The 14,331-nt window shown below is 38.5% G+C and overlaps 1 protein-coding gene across 1 annotated transcript in view; it reads right to left on the bottom strand.

Moving 5' to 3' along the window:
• Nucleotides 1–2,649: 2,649 nt before the first annotated feature.
• SLC17A6 (solute carrier family 17 member 6) overlaps nucleotides 2,650–14,331 on the bottom strand; it is a gene marked incomplete at both ends in the record, with an annotated part of 57,764 nt that continues 46,082 nt past the window's right edge. Inside the window, 8 exons of the mRNA XM_083355345.1 lie at nucleotides 2,650–2,985; nucleotides 3,457–3,584; nucleotides 5,148–5,258; nucleotides 6,286–6,418; nucleotides 7,159–7,308; nucleotides 9,251–9,393; nucleotides 11,153–11,239; nucleotides 13,057–13,144. Of these exons, the coding sequence (XP_083211471.1) occupies nucleotides 2,650–2,985; nucleotides 3,457–3,584; nucleotides 5,148–5,258; nucleotides 6,286–6,418; nucleotides 7,159–7,308; nucleotides 9,251–9,393; nucleotides 11,153–11,239; nucleotides 13,057–13,144 (1,176 nt within the window). The remainder of the gene's footprint in view (nucleotides 2,986–3,456; nucleotides 3,585–5,147; nucleotides 5,259–6,285; nucleotides 6,419–7,158; nucleotides 7,309–9,250; nucleotides 9,394–11,152; nucleotides 11,240–13,056; nucleotides 13,145–14,331) is intronic.

Genomic DNA, 14,331 nt, shown 5'->3' with positions numbered 1-14,331 from the left:
CTGATTAAGAGCAATGTTTCTCAAAGTTGGTAACTTTTAAGGTGTGTGGACTTCGACTCCCAGAATTCCCCAGCCACACATCTTCAAGTTTGCCAAGTTTGAGAAACACTGATTTTAGAGCTTTTCTACATAAGTGGATAACAGGAAGAATCTATTTTGGATTAGGGTGGCTAATCAGCAAACAAGGCCAATATATCTGATTCTGCCATCAACCAGTTTGGAATTGTTAAGGAAGCGCTGGTAGGTTACAATGTGATGAACTGACTTAAGAACCAGTGATGGGAGAAATGTTGGGATGTTTCATTTGGCAGAGCTGAATGCCTAGATATTCCACCATAACTCAGCATACAATGAATAGTTTGTTACTGTATACAACCACTTGAGAGACACAAGTGTCTGTTTTCCTTCCTAAAAATAGAACTGGAAAGAAATGGCCCTGGGGTGTTATAGTCCTGGGGAGTTATGTGTGGCAATTCAGTTTTGCAAAATAGTTAAGAACCAAGACACAGAAAAACATGTTGAAAGAAAACACCCAAATATTTTTGTCTTTATATATAAAAGGATAAATAGAGCATTTATTAACACTTTTTTTAGCAGCAACAAAAGTGACACAGTCCACATCTTTTCACAGCAAAAGCTATGGCCACATTTTACATCACTTTGAGGCACAAAGCAAAATATATAATTGACTTTTTTTTTCTCTCTCCAGATAAAAGTAGGGGTAAGTTTAGTACAAGAAGAGAAGGAGGGGAGGGATGGGAAGAAGGAGAAAAGAGGAGGTGGAGAAGATCCTTGAGTTGTATATTGCAGTAGCAGGGCCTTAAAATACTAACACAAAACAAGGAGCAGATCCACAAACCCGAAATGGCTTTTTAACATACAACACTAATCATTTCATTGGAGCTGGGAAATGGATATTTTTTGTTTTAGAGCATTAAGTGGTCTAATAGCAGAATGAACTTTTCATTGTTGATTAGTCCTGTCTGTTTTGCTTTTGTAAAATGTATTAACCCAAACTGTCTCAAGGATCCACTACAAGCTCAGTAGTGACAGTAACAAAGATTAAAAGATCATGCACTTAATAGTACATGGCACTTATTGCTTGGTACACTAACATTACAATTCTTATTGAAGAACGTTCTAAGAAATACAAGGCCTTGATTCGGAGCTCCACATTCACAGAGCTGATTTTCTTGGGCTTCCCTAGTCACTTCAATGGGAATGGCAGGTCCACACACACATAACAGATGCACATATTCTGACTTGCTCCTCAACTGTAGCAAATGCAAGCCTGCACATGCAAAAGCTTGGTGGGCCTCCTAGAGATCTTCCATGGTCTCGGGTTTCTGGACAAGACACAAAACTGCAATCCATACCCCAATGAAGCCAGCACCCAACCTCCCATTGGATTTGGAGAAATTAGAATTGCACTTGAGCACTGTAAAAATTAACCTCTTCTTCAGCCCAGCCCCCATGGTTTGCCACTTTGGGCTCACTGTGGAAATGGCTGTTCCTACTTTGTGGGTCCATTATAGTTCTATTGGTTTGCAAGACAAATAGAATTTATTTTAAAATTCAGAAATCTTTAAAATAGCACTATTTTCTGTCATTATACAGCATCTGCAATAAACTATGACTTTATTTATAGAATTGTGGCACAACCTCTGAAAACATGAAAAACTATCCAGAATTAAACAAATAATTATTTTCTTTTTCTTGCATTTACTTTAAAAGGCTTTCAAAGAAATACTTGTTTCTTCTAGGGCTATGTGTCTGCAGTATATTTTTCTTTGGATTTGTCTGGGTGAACGTAAGATTTATTATGGCTAATAATTTATACAAACAATAACTGTAAGAAATACTCTTTCATCTTGCTTATTTATTCTGTGTGGAAGGTCAGACTAAATAAATATCTATTTATATATATATTTACTGATTGATAGCTATCAGGAAGAACCTGACAAAAACAACTGCTGTATTGGCCTGCAAATAACAGAAATGAAAAATTTGTGCCTAAATGTTCAATGAAAGCAACCAATTAACAAAAATAAAATAGCCTGATGGTATATAATCACAATAAACATTATATTTTAGACTGCTCTGTAAAGTCTCAATTTAACTCTCTTTAAAGGACTTGAACTGGAGCTAAAATGAAAGTCTTACTCGATAAGAAATACTTGATTTTGACCAACCATACATTTCTTACATTGTACCAAGTAAACCTACACACAACAATGTTTTGTTCTCTTTCAATACGATATGCAAGTGCATTTTTAAATGATCAAGAAGATTCGGCTTTTTAAACTGAACATTTGATGTCCCAACTTGGATGGTAGTTGTGCTTTTCCTTAGTTTTGAGTTTCTCACTCATTTATACTGCAAAGACCTAGTTTTCTGTGTAGTTTTGACCAGATAACCCTTAAAACTTTATAGCATGGAGACACCCAGATGGAAGTGATGAAATGTCACAAACTCATACATATTGCACTTGAATGGTAGTATTTCTTGGTTTTTATAGTAAGACCTTCTTGTCTGATATGTGTTTACATGTTTATGTCACATTGGTGTCCATGTGTGTGGTGCACGCGTGCGTAAACAATCACAATGAATAAATCACAAACACTACAAAATATACCCAACATAGGCCTGTTATGAATAATCTTCTCCTTCCTTGTAACTATATGAGTCTTGTGCTTCTTCTTGTACAAATTCTTCTCTCTTCTCCCAGCCATCTGGCCAGCCACCGTTAATCTGGGTTGTAGCACCGTAAGATTTAGTGGTACCATAATTTACATAATTCTGAGTAATGTCCCCTGTTTCTTCATCAAGTTCATCTTCGTGAATGAAGCCACATTTTTCGTCACTTGTCTGTTCAGGGTCTGCCCATGGTTGCTTTTCTCCTGAAGCAAATATTCCGTAGAATATGACTCCCCCATAATGGACCAAAGCAGCAATAAGAAAGACGTATTGCCATTCTTCGCGTGTCTATGACAAAAAAGATGGGGCCATCAAAATAGCATGGGAGGATCAGGTCACACTATCAAAATAGCTGTTGGGGATTCTTTGGGCTTATAATGATTTTTAGGGAACTGTATCTAACTATTGTTCAAAGGAAGAAGAAAATGCACTTTTAAGGAGTAAGGGGTAACAGGGAGAACTAGCTTGAAAAACTTGAAAGATCTTAAGAGAAAATAAGGACAATATTTTTTAAAAAAAATACCCAAGGAATGTTATCCTTATTTCTCATCTTATTCACCATGGATTTTCATTAATATCATAAGGTGAAGAAGCTAGTCAGAATTCACTTTTATTGTGAAATATAACATGTGAACTTACACCACTTATACTTGTGACATGTGATAATGAGTTTGATCAGATTGGAGCATGAATACTGTTTTTTTCAAGATTAATAATAACCAAAACTACTTTTGGAAACTGTAATGTAGCAAAACTTACTTTGTTTTTTGTCATTGCTCCAACAATTATTGGGCACACCATCCCAGACAATGTTCCAACTCCATTTGAAATCCCCATTAAGATACTGGCATATCTCGGAGCAATATCTAAATGATTGACATTGAATCCTGTAATATAAAATAATGCTTGTTAACAGAGCCATAGAAAAAGAATATGCCACTAAATGCTTGTTTTACCTATTATGTTTAGAAAAAACATTCATGGTAAACCTTAAGATGACATTCAATTCAGTTCGATCCATTTATATTCTTTCCAACTCAGTGAAATGTTGGAAATAAATTATATGCATGAGCTCAGGATCTGTCTATCCACCAGTAAGAGAACTTTGCGAAAATGGAAGGAACAAAGATGGCCTAGTGCAGAGGTAGGCAACCTCGAATCTTTTATGACTCATGGACTTCAACTCCCAGAATTCCTGAGCCAGCCAAGCTGGCTCAGGAATTCTGGGAGTTGAAGTCCATGAGTCATAAAAGAGCTGAGGTTGCCTACCCCTGGCCTAGTGGGAGCAGCTCGCCAAAGAAAGATAGGGATGGATCTGGCAGGCACTGCAGAAAACATCTCAAATACATGTGAATGGGAGAAGTAATCAGATAGTGGTTAGAAATGGTGACTGCTGCATTCTAAAGCCATTCCTCCATAAGATCCAGGGTTGTGTATATAGAGCTCACTCTACACTTCCTGATACAAAATATATCCAGATGCAACATGAGGGTAAAACAGAAATACATACGACACAATATATTATCCATAAAGAAATGAAATAAAGAAATACAGATAACTTCTATGGTTAGTATCCAGAGTGTTCCATGAGTTTTCCCTAATTTGCTCTTTCCTTTTTTTTTTCAATTCTGGAAAGTAATATGTAAAGGGATTCAGAATGTGTCAGCACAATTACCCTCTGTGGTTGAACTAATGGTTTCATATGGTGGAAGACGTTGGTCAAAGATTCATATGATGGAAGAAGTGGGCCAGAGAAAAATTTGTCTGACAGATAGTCCAGAGACTGCAGAGAGACTGTGGCACGAGAATTTTGTGACTGCCCTATTTAAAGCCCACTTTATTCCTCGCTGTCAGCCACATGCACCAGAATGAAGTATGTGCAGCCCAGCACATGCTTTCTGGTAGACATAGGCAGTAAGAGACACAGTGATGCATACCCACATCCAGTTACAACATATTACCACATCCAGTTACAATATGCAGAAGAAAATGCAAATATTTCCCATGCCCATTGCTATTAAATAGGGACGCGGTGGCTCAGTGGATTAGGACATTGAACTTGTCGATCAGAAGGTCGGCAGTTTGGCGGGTCGAATCCCGAGTGCCGCATAACAGAGTGAGCGCCTGTTACTCGTCCCAGCTTCTACCAACCTAGCAGTTCAAAAGCACAGAAAAATGCAAGTAGAAAAATAGGGACCACTACAGTGCGCCTTTGGCGTCTAGTCATGCTGGCCACATGACCACGGAGACGTCCTCGGACAAGCACTGGCTCTTTGGCTTTGAAACGGAGATGAGCACAGGCCCCTAGAGTCGGAAATGACTAGCACGCATGTGCGGGGGAACCTTTACCTTTACCTTAGTAAAAGAATTCCAGAAGCTAAGCTCTGTATTTATTTCCCATCTTATCTTGTTTATTATAATGGAATATAAAGATAAAGAAATTAACTTACCAGATATAGCAAATCCACTGAACCCCACAGCAAGAACAAGGAAAGAAATGGCCACACCTCTGGTATGAGAATATCCAACTACCAAGAGAAGGGTTGCTTCCATTCCAAACCCTTGGAGAAAATAATAATAATTATATTAAAAAAACTTTATAGTGCTTATTGTTCTTTCAGAGCATTTAGTACAGCTAGGTAGAACAACTAGCCAGTCTTAGCTTGTTTCAGAAAGCTAAGCAGAATAAATTTGGTTAGCACATAGAGGAGAGACTTCAGTAAACAATGGAGTTGTAGAATGGATTGGAAAGTCAAAAGGTGTTGGAAGAAGACAGTAAGAAGCTGCTTCCATATTGTTGCCAGGAAAAGTATATATACAATATATACAACCACTAAAATGAACTTAAAACAGAGAAAATAAAATGCACAGCAGCCCACGAATTATAAAACCCCTACATCCTGATCAAAACTGCCAGGGCAAGCTATCGTATATAAATAGGCAGTAAACCCCACACTTATTCACACTGATGCTGTTATCTAGCTGGGTGATGAAATATCTGCAAGCAATTAGCCATGCTCAGAGAACACCAAAGATTCCTATAGTTCAACCCTGAGCTACATATATTCTTTTCTGTTCAATTGGTGAACAGCCATCTGGCAGACACCTTACTGCGTACTTCACTGAGCTGAGTTGGATTAAATTACCTTTATCATATCTTCTAATTCTATGATTCTGTATCCATGAATTCAATACAGGTGTAGATTAACTGGAACTTTATTTATCTTACTATAACCCTAGCTCTTTCTCTAGGATATTGATGAACATCAGTGGTGACTGACTATCATGGTCCAAGTACAATCAAGGATTTTTGAAACTGCTGTTGTTATTGAGTCGCTAATTCATGTCAAACTCTTTGCAACACCACGGACCACCACCCCCATCCTCCACTGTCTCCCAGAGTTTACCCAAATTCATGTTCAGTGTTTGGCTGTTTTGGTTATGCTGGTACTTCTATTGTGTAACAGTTACAAGCAAAGCAATTTTGTGCTCCATCAGTTTATGTGAACCTGTTGTTAATTTGATATTTTATCCAGTGCAATATTTGTAGGATGTTCCAACAAGCCTTTTAATAACAAGTAAACTTACCTCCGCAGTTCATTATCTTCCTGACAGTAGTGGTTGAAAGAATTTGCTTGCTTCTTAGAAAGTCTGCAATTTGTCCCCCAATAGGCACAATAATGGTCATCACTAAATGTGGCAGTGCAGACAGCATTCCCACCTAAAATCAGAAATTTTAATAAAGAAGTTCTAATAGAATAAATGGATTGATGGGGGGGATTAGCAGATAAACAAACTCATAACAGTTCATTTAACGACTGTTTAAAGTTACAATGGCCCTGAAAAATGAGATAGTTTTTCACACGTATGATCATTGCAGCATCCCCACAGTCATGTGATCAAAATTCAGACACTTGGCAACTGACTCATATTTATGATGGTTGCAATGTCTCGGGATCATGAGATCAACTTTTGTAACCTTCTTACAAGGAACGTCAAAGAGGAAGACAGATTCATTTATCAACCGTGTTACTAACTTAACAACTGCAGTGATTCATTTAACAACCATGGCAAGAAAGGAACTGGCTTTTCTAGATAATACCTTAGGGACTGTGTCAAGCCGCTCAACTCATTTTTGGGGCACTGCCATTCTGCTGGGAGGGGGAAGCAAAACACACATACACACAGATCACTACACAATGGTTACCCACTTTTTACTTTTTAAGATTTTCTCTGGCTTCCATGGGAATCAGAAACACTGTTGAAAATACAGATGATGCTTAAGGATGATGCTTTGCTTCACGAAAGCTAGCTTCTTGCTTATTTATCTTGTTTAATCTTTTTTTTTAAAATGGTGGGATAGGAAGCCTAGTGAATATTAAGGACGGTCCATACATTTTATGTTGAGATCCAAGAACCTTTACAATATGCCAATTCAAATTTCAAGTAATAAGAAATTACCTTACTTATTTCAAATCCAAACACCTCTTCAAAGTATGCAGGTTGACTAATAAGGAGCAGATAAAAAGTCCAGCTTCTACAGAAGTTTGCAACGATGATTGCATAGACTGGCATAGAAGTAAAAAATTTTCTCCATGGAGTCTTGAATTTCTGTAAATGAAGACAGCAGCTGGTTATTTCTTAGACATATTAAAGAGTTTGAAGCTGCTCTTAGTGTGCACACTTCCGTATTTGTGCTTTCTCGCTTGCATGTGTGAAAAACAAACAGAAACTGTAAATTTCGAGAGACCAGGGATTACAGCACTATAAACTACAAACAATATGATACATCTCACAGCTCTCTTTAGAAGAACATATTGGAGCTGTGACTAGGGGGGCCTTTGCCCAGGTTCGCCTGGTGCGCCAGTTGCGGCCCTATCTGGACCGGGATGCCTTGCGTACAGTCACTCATGCGCTCGTGACCTCTCATCTGGACTACTGTAATGCTCTCTACATGGGGCTGCCCTTGAAGACCATTCGGAGGCTCCAACTGGTGCAGAATGCAGCCACGCGAGTTGTATTGGGAGTCTCCCAATACTCCCATGTTACACCTTTGCTCCGCAAGCTGCATTGGTTGCCGGTTGCCCTCCGGGTGAGATTCAAGGTGTTTTTAATGACTTACAAAGCCCTACATGGCATGGGTCCAGATTACCTACGGCAACACCTGCGGCCGGCATCAACTTCCCTCCGTCCAGTGCGCTCCCACAGAGAGGGCCTCCTCAGGGTGCCTCCGATCAAAGAATGTCGATTGGTGGCCCCTAGGGGGAGGGCGTTCTCTGTGGGCGCGCCAGACCTGTGGAACCGCTTGCCAGTCAAGCTCCGGATGGCCCCTGACCTTCGTTCCTTCCGGCAGGATCTAAAAACTTATTTATTTGAACAGTCCGACCTGGTTTGATGAGTTAAGGGTTGGGGTTTTAATATGGTTTTTAATTACTGTTTATATTCAGGCATAATATTTAATTGTTTTTTAACTTTTGTACTTCGTTTTTATATTTATTGCCCTGTACACCGCCCTGAGTCCTTCGGGAGAAGGGTGGTATAAAATTCTAATTAAATAAATAAAAATAAAATCTTTAAAAAAAACTATGTTCCAATTACCTCCCACATTTTTTAAAACTGGATTTTGTGGTTTTACTCTATATCTTGTCATCATTATTCATCAGCAGAATCACATACGAATGTACACACCACATAAGACTTTTCATGTTATTGATATTATAATATACTTATTTATGAAATATGTAAAGGGAAACACAAGGTGAAAAAAAGCAAAAAAGAAAATGAGGGGAGAAATAGAATACATATTCTGTTGACTTATTTTGCTGGCCTTTGATTTGATATGCGTAGCAGAATCCTTAACTTGTCTATGTTATTATTTAACTTTTAACCTTATTCTTGGTGTTGCATGATCTTTACCCTGAGGTGAAGACTGGAGTGAGAATTCGAAAGATGATTTAATATAGCTATTGAATTAAAACACACAAACACACACACACACACACACATTTAACAAGATTAAGTGCTACATAGCTCAGATGAAACCGTCTTCATTTTTAGTACAGTCCCTGACTTAGCTGGCAGCTTATTGTTTTTCTTGAGGTCAGTAGAGAAACACACACATCACCTGCTGCCGGCGTCAACTTCCCTCCGCCCTGTGTGCTCCCACAGAGAGGGCCTCCTCAGGGTGCCACCGGTCAGAGAATGTCGGCTGGTGGGCCCCAGGGGAGGGCCTTCTCTGTGGGCGCCCCGGCTTTATGGAATCAGCTGCCGGTTGAGCTCCGGATGGCACCTGACCTTTACTCCTTCCGACGCAGTTTGAAGACCTACCTATTTGAACAAGCCGGCCTGACCTGATGGGGGATGTGCTGGGGTTTTTATTGGGGATTTTTACATTTTTCTACTGTTTTTAGTTCGGACTCGTATTTAATTCTCTTTTTAATTTTTGTATTCTGTATTTTTATATGTGCCCTGTTCACTGCCCTGAGTCCTTCAGGAGAAGGGCGGTATACAAATATAATAAACATAAACATATAATAAACAGTAAAATCCTTACTTCCATTGCTCCTAGAAGGTTAGCACTCTCTCCAATGCTTTCTTCTATGTATCTGCGCTCCTCATCTGAAATTGTAGGGTGTGTTGCAGGACTCTCATATGACACCAAAAGCCAAAACATATACCAGACAATGCCAAAACTTCCTGTTGGACATAATAGGAGGATAAGTTGAAATGGAATTGAAATGGAAACCTCCTACTCAAGAAGTAAACACTGGTTTTAGAAAATCCCCTGTTTGAAATGTTACTTTGCTTTTTTTTATCTAAACAGACCCTCTCCAAATAATATCTCTCAGTTTATGAACATATTTTAACTATTTCAGATTATTTAATCCCCAAGGGAGTAAGGAAGTATGCAATCCCAGGTGATTCTACTATCCTGCTAGAATAATTTATGGGGTACAGTTGGAAAATCTGGTATAACCCTATAAAAGCAGGGATGTAACTTCTTCCTGATCATAGGAATCCTCTTCTGTTAAGTTAAACAAATGGGTCATATATTCATTTCTTCACCATGACTTCCCAACATAAATTGAATATTTAGGCCTTTTCAGAAGATTCCATGAAATCTAATGGGTACAGGCTACAGCCACAGCAGTCCAGCTGAAAAAATACCACCTTAAAAAAGCTGAATAAAATTCCTATCCAATTCGATAGATTCCTTGCACAAAATGAAGGAGACTGCATAAAATAAAGGACAATGGGGTGAACACTGTCTTTCAGGCCTTATCTATTTGGCCTCCCTCTTGAATCTTACAGAGGAGAAACGGAAGAATGAGAACCAGAGCTAAACCATGGGAGAAAAGGAAAACAGTGGGTAATATAAATCTGTTTCTCGGCATACCATCCACATACGGATGGAATTAGTTGTACAGTGGAGAATTATTTCATCTCTAGTTTCATTCTTAAAATTCACATGTTTAATATAATTGCCCCTCTTCTCCTATAAACAATGTTGTTTTAAAAATGGTCAAAACTTTGGAAAATCCTAACATCTCTGAAAACACTTGGAAAATTACTGGACTCTCAAGAGAACTTAGGAAACAATGCTTGGATGAAATTTGAGACATTTGGGATGGAATGTTCAAATTATTGTTTAACATTTTATGCCTTCTAAAGATGATTCTTCATCTGGATTTATCTCAAATTTGTAAATAATTACTGTACACACAAGAAACATTCCACCTATTGATTTTTTTTCTTCCCTAAATACAATTGCTATCAGTTAATTTTTCAGTTAAAAACTCACTTGAGAGAAAACAGAAAAAGGACTCTACAGAAAGGTCCTTTCTGCTCCTCTCCAGTTTCTTGCTGAGAATCCTCTCTGCCTTTTACAATAATTAACTTCATTTCCATAAAAATTATTCTAACCAAAGATCAGATTCATGGATGGAAATTCAACTTGCCCTGCTTTACACTGAATTAAGTGTAACATGACTTAGTCACTGTCCTCATTTAGGCCAAATTTGACAGTCTGAACAATTCCACTGTTTGGGGAATTGTATTTCTAAGCAATCTAATTTGTCCTTTGTGAATGTTCTTTCTGTCTAAATTCCCCCAGAGTTTTTCTCCTCTTGTTTCTAATGTATTTATACATAGCATTAGAACACAGCCATATTCTGACTCATAATCTGGGATCCTAAAACTGGGTTTGGGAGCTGTCAATTTGTTCCAGAAAAAAATCAGAACAGAATCGGGGATGATGGACTCATAAGCGAGGGGTTACCAAAAATCACCATTCCTTGTTTTCCTGAATTTCAGAACATTAATGGGTAAAGTGACATTGTTGGATATGATCCTAAATGAGTGCTTCATCCTTCCTCTCAGACTTTTGGGTTATATTTATGGTTGCTAACTTTCCCTCCTTTTTTTTCTAAAGCAAGATGAGAAGAGAAGATCATACCATACACATAGAACACAGAAGACCATCCTGTGTATTGCACTAAAATCCCAGCCAATGGCATTGCAACGACTGCACCTGCATAGGATCCTAGAGAATGATAATTTTAAAAAAAACAAACACAAGTAAATTATAAACATCTATTGAAATGGCATCAAATCTGAAATTTAATTCCCATTGGCATCTTGGGTATCAGCAGCTGGCAGCGGCATTTCATATCTTATGATATCATTATGTAAAGCCATGAATTATGTGATGGGAAGCTCATTGTGACTCCTATTGGGTGCCTTTGAAAGACATCTTTCTAGTTTCTAAGAAAACTGTTTAATAATATCTTCTGGTTAAAATGACCATATGAATTATTTAGGTCTTTCCTAATCTGTTTCCTACAAATAATCCTACAATCTTATTGGTTAATGTTATCAGATGATTAGTTCATACAACTATCCTATAAATCCAGAAAAAAATGTACCCAATAAACAGTAGCCATGAATACTTAAGCAGGGCTTTTTTTCTCATAGAACGCTCAGAATGGAGTTCCGGCACCTTTTTTGGATGGAACCTTGTAGGTTAGGCAAGGCGGGTTGTATGACATATGTGAGTTCCGGCACCTTTTTCTTTCACAAAAAAGCACTGCTTAAGAGATTCTTTTGGATGCACTTCTCTTTATTTATCAAGCTGGGAAGCTAAAGTAGTATATTAATTATTATTTTTGTTATCGACCTGAATCAATCCATTGCTGAGTGAAGGTCTCTTCATTGAAGCTTATGAACCATAAACTACCATGGTTTCCCAGTGTAAACTGATAGATAAATATTTTTTCCATTTTCCAATCTAGGGCTGAGAGTGATGGCCTCAAAGCACTCATTTGTTTCTGTGACTAAAGGAAGAATATAACTTGCATCTTTCAGCATCTTAACTACATACCACACCATCTTCAATGTATTAATATTGTGGTCTATATGCTATGCTTAGATCCTTTAATTTAATTTCACAGCTACAATGGCTTAACTATGTTATTTCCAGACATGTAAATTAATACACAAAAAAACCTGGGGAAACATATTATTCTTCCACAATTATTGATTTAGACTGATAAATCCAAATGTCCTCACCAGAATAAGATGTCTAACATTGAAGAATCAGTTCTCAAGTCCTTAACTTTTGTTCACACAAATAGAATGAGCCTATTCATAAGCCTATTTGTTCTCTGTGTAAACAAAACTTACTCCTGAATGAAGGCAAATATACGTGTCCCAGGATAATGATGTGAAATCGAATTTGGGCTAGTCACTGGGACCAGAGATTTACGATTCCAAGCATCTTCCAAGATTCTGGAGCCCATCTTCAGGGAATTTCTCGAATACATGCTTTGGGCTGTTCTGTGAGTCGTGTTTATGTGATGCCTTCCTATTGGCAGGTTTGTGTGTTGATAGCTGGCAATTAGCTGTCGTTTCCTTCATCTGCTAAGCCCTCAGCTCCTAAGTGTTTGATACGCTGGTGGTACTTCAGCACTCTTGTTAATTCAGTTCCCTGTCAGTGCTAAATTACCACCAGCCTATCAAATATTTAGAAGCTGAGGGTTTCACAGCCCAAGGAAATGACAGCCAATTGCCAGCCATCAACACACCAATCAACCAATAGGAAGGCACCACATAAACACAACTCACAGAACAGCCCAAAGCACATATTCCAAGAGAGAAATTCCCTGAAGATGGGCTCCAGCATGAATCCGAAAGCTTGGAAGCATAAATCTCTGGTCCTGGTGATCGACCCAAATTTGATTTTGCAAAACTCACCCCAATCAGTATTTGTGACTATTGATGGTGAGCTGCAGAAAGTTTATTTCAGTGTATGCTAGAAAAAGGAGAATACAAAACAAGTGAAATAATGAAGATGTCACTTACCACAGAAAGATGTAGTTGCTAGTCTACTTCTCTCTAAAGGAGGAGCCCACTTGCTCCATATTCCATGGCAAGCTGGATAAGTTACACCCTGTGAAGAAGGTTACTTGGTTTACAGATGCTACAACTGACATACAAGTAAACGGTTAAAACAAAAGGGGCAAAAGTATATTTATTTATTTGTTTGTTTGTTTGTTTGTTTGTTTGTTTAACTACTTATGCCACCCATCTTGCCAAGGTGACTCTAAGTGGCTTACAATTATTCAATAAATATACCCTATAAAACATTAACATAATAAAGATCATAAATTTAAAATTCATTAACATTCAATTGACCAAGATGTCTAATCTATTAACCACCCCCAAAATACCACACACACACCCACTGAGGTCCTAGGCTAGTTGGCAGATTGGGTTAGGACTTCAAGCCCTGTTGCAAGGCCCAGAGGGTGGGTGCAGAAATGATAAGGCATAAAATCGGAGAGTATTTGTAGGTAGATCATACACTAGAGTGGGAAATGTTGATTATGTGTAACGTATGATACCCTTGAAATGTAGTAATCCTTTTTCAGTGATTTTCTGGAACTTGAGTCAATGTTCTTTTGGGGTTTTCCCCCTCTTCTGATTCATTAATTTTATGCATTCCCTTGGCATCTGTTATAATAACATTTTTAACTTTGATCACTGTTTTTATCTTCACGCGGATAAAGACATTAAATCAAAAACAACGTACAAAATTAGATTATGAGTACATGGTGATGTGCAAGATACATCTCTTCTTTTTTCATTTCTTCACTGGCAAGAAGGAAGAGGACAGCAAAAACAAGAAGAGAGCAATCAGCCATGGTAGCTGGGGGAACCAACAGGGTCTCTGATGACTCTGCTTCCAACGCAGAGGACTGCTGCATCTTTTTTTGCAGAGAGGACAAGTGATCAGAAACACTTGTCCAGATGTCCACTAGACATGGTAGCAAAGTGCTACAGAAAAAAAAACTAGTGGTCATACATATTTTTGCAGTCCAGATATGGCTGCCTCATCCTATATCAGAGGTCACCAGCCTTTTCATGCTGGTAGCCCGGAGGGAAAGGGAGCAGTTGTGAAATTTGTGCACATGCACATGCGTGAACAGGGCCATGCATGAACAGGGCCGTGTGCACCTGCACGACACTAACAACCCCCATTTGCGCATGTGCACAGGTGCTAGCCGCCACTGCCACCACTAGCCACATACACAGGTGTGAATGGGCCTTGCAACCCGCATGGTGCTAGCGGTCCCA

This window comes from Vipera ursinii (assembly GCF_947247035.1).
Source record: "Vipera ursinii genome assembly, chromosome: 1".
NCBI classification, from domain to species: Eukaryota; Metazoa; Chordata; class Lepidosauria; order Squamata; family Viperidae; genus Vipera; species Vipera ursinii.
The sequence above is the reverse complement of the archived record's forward strand: the minus strand, read 5'-3'. Positions and strand labels throughout refer to the sequence as shown.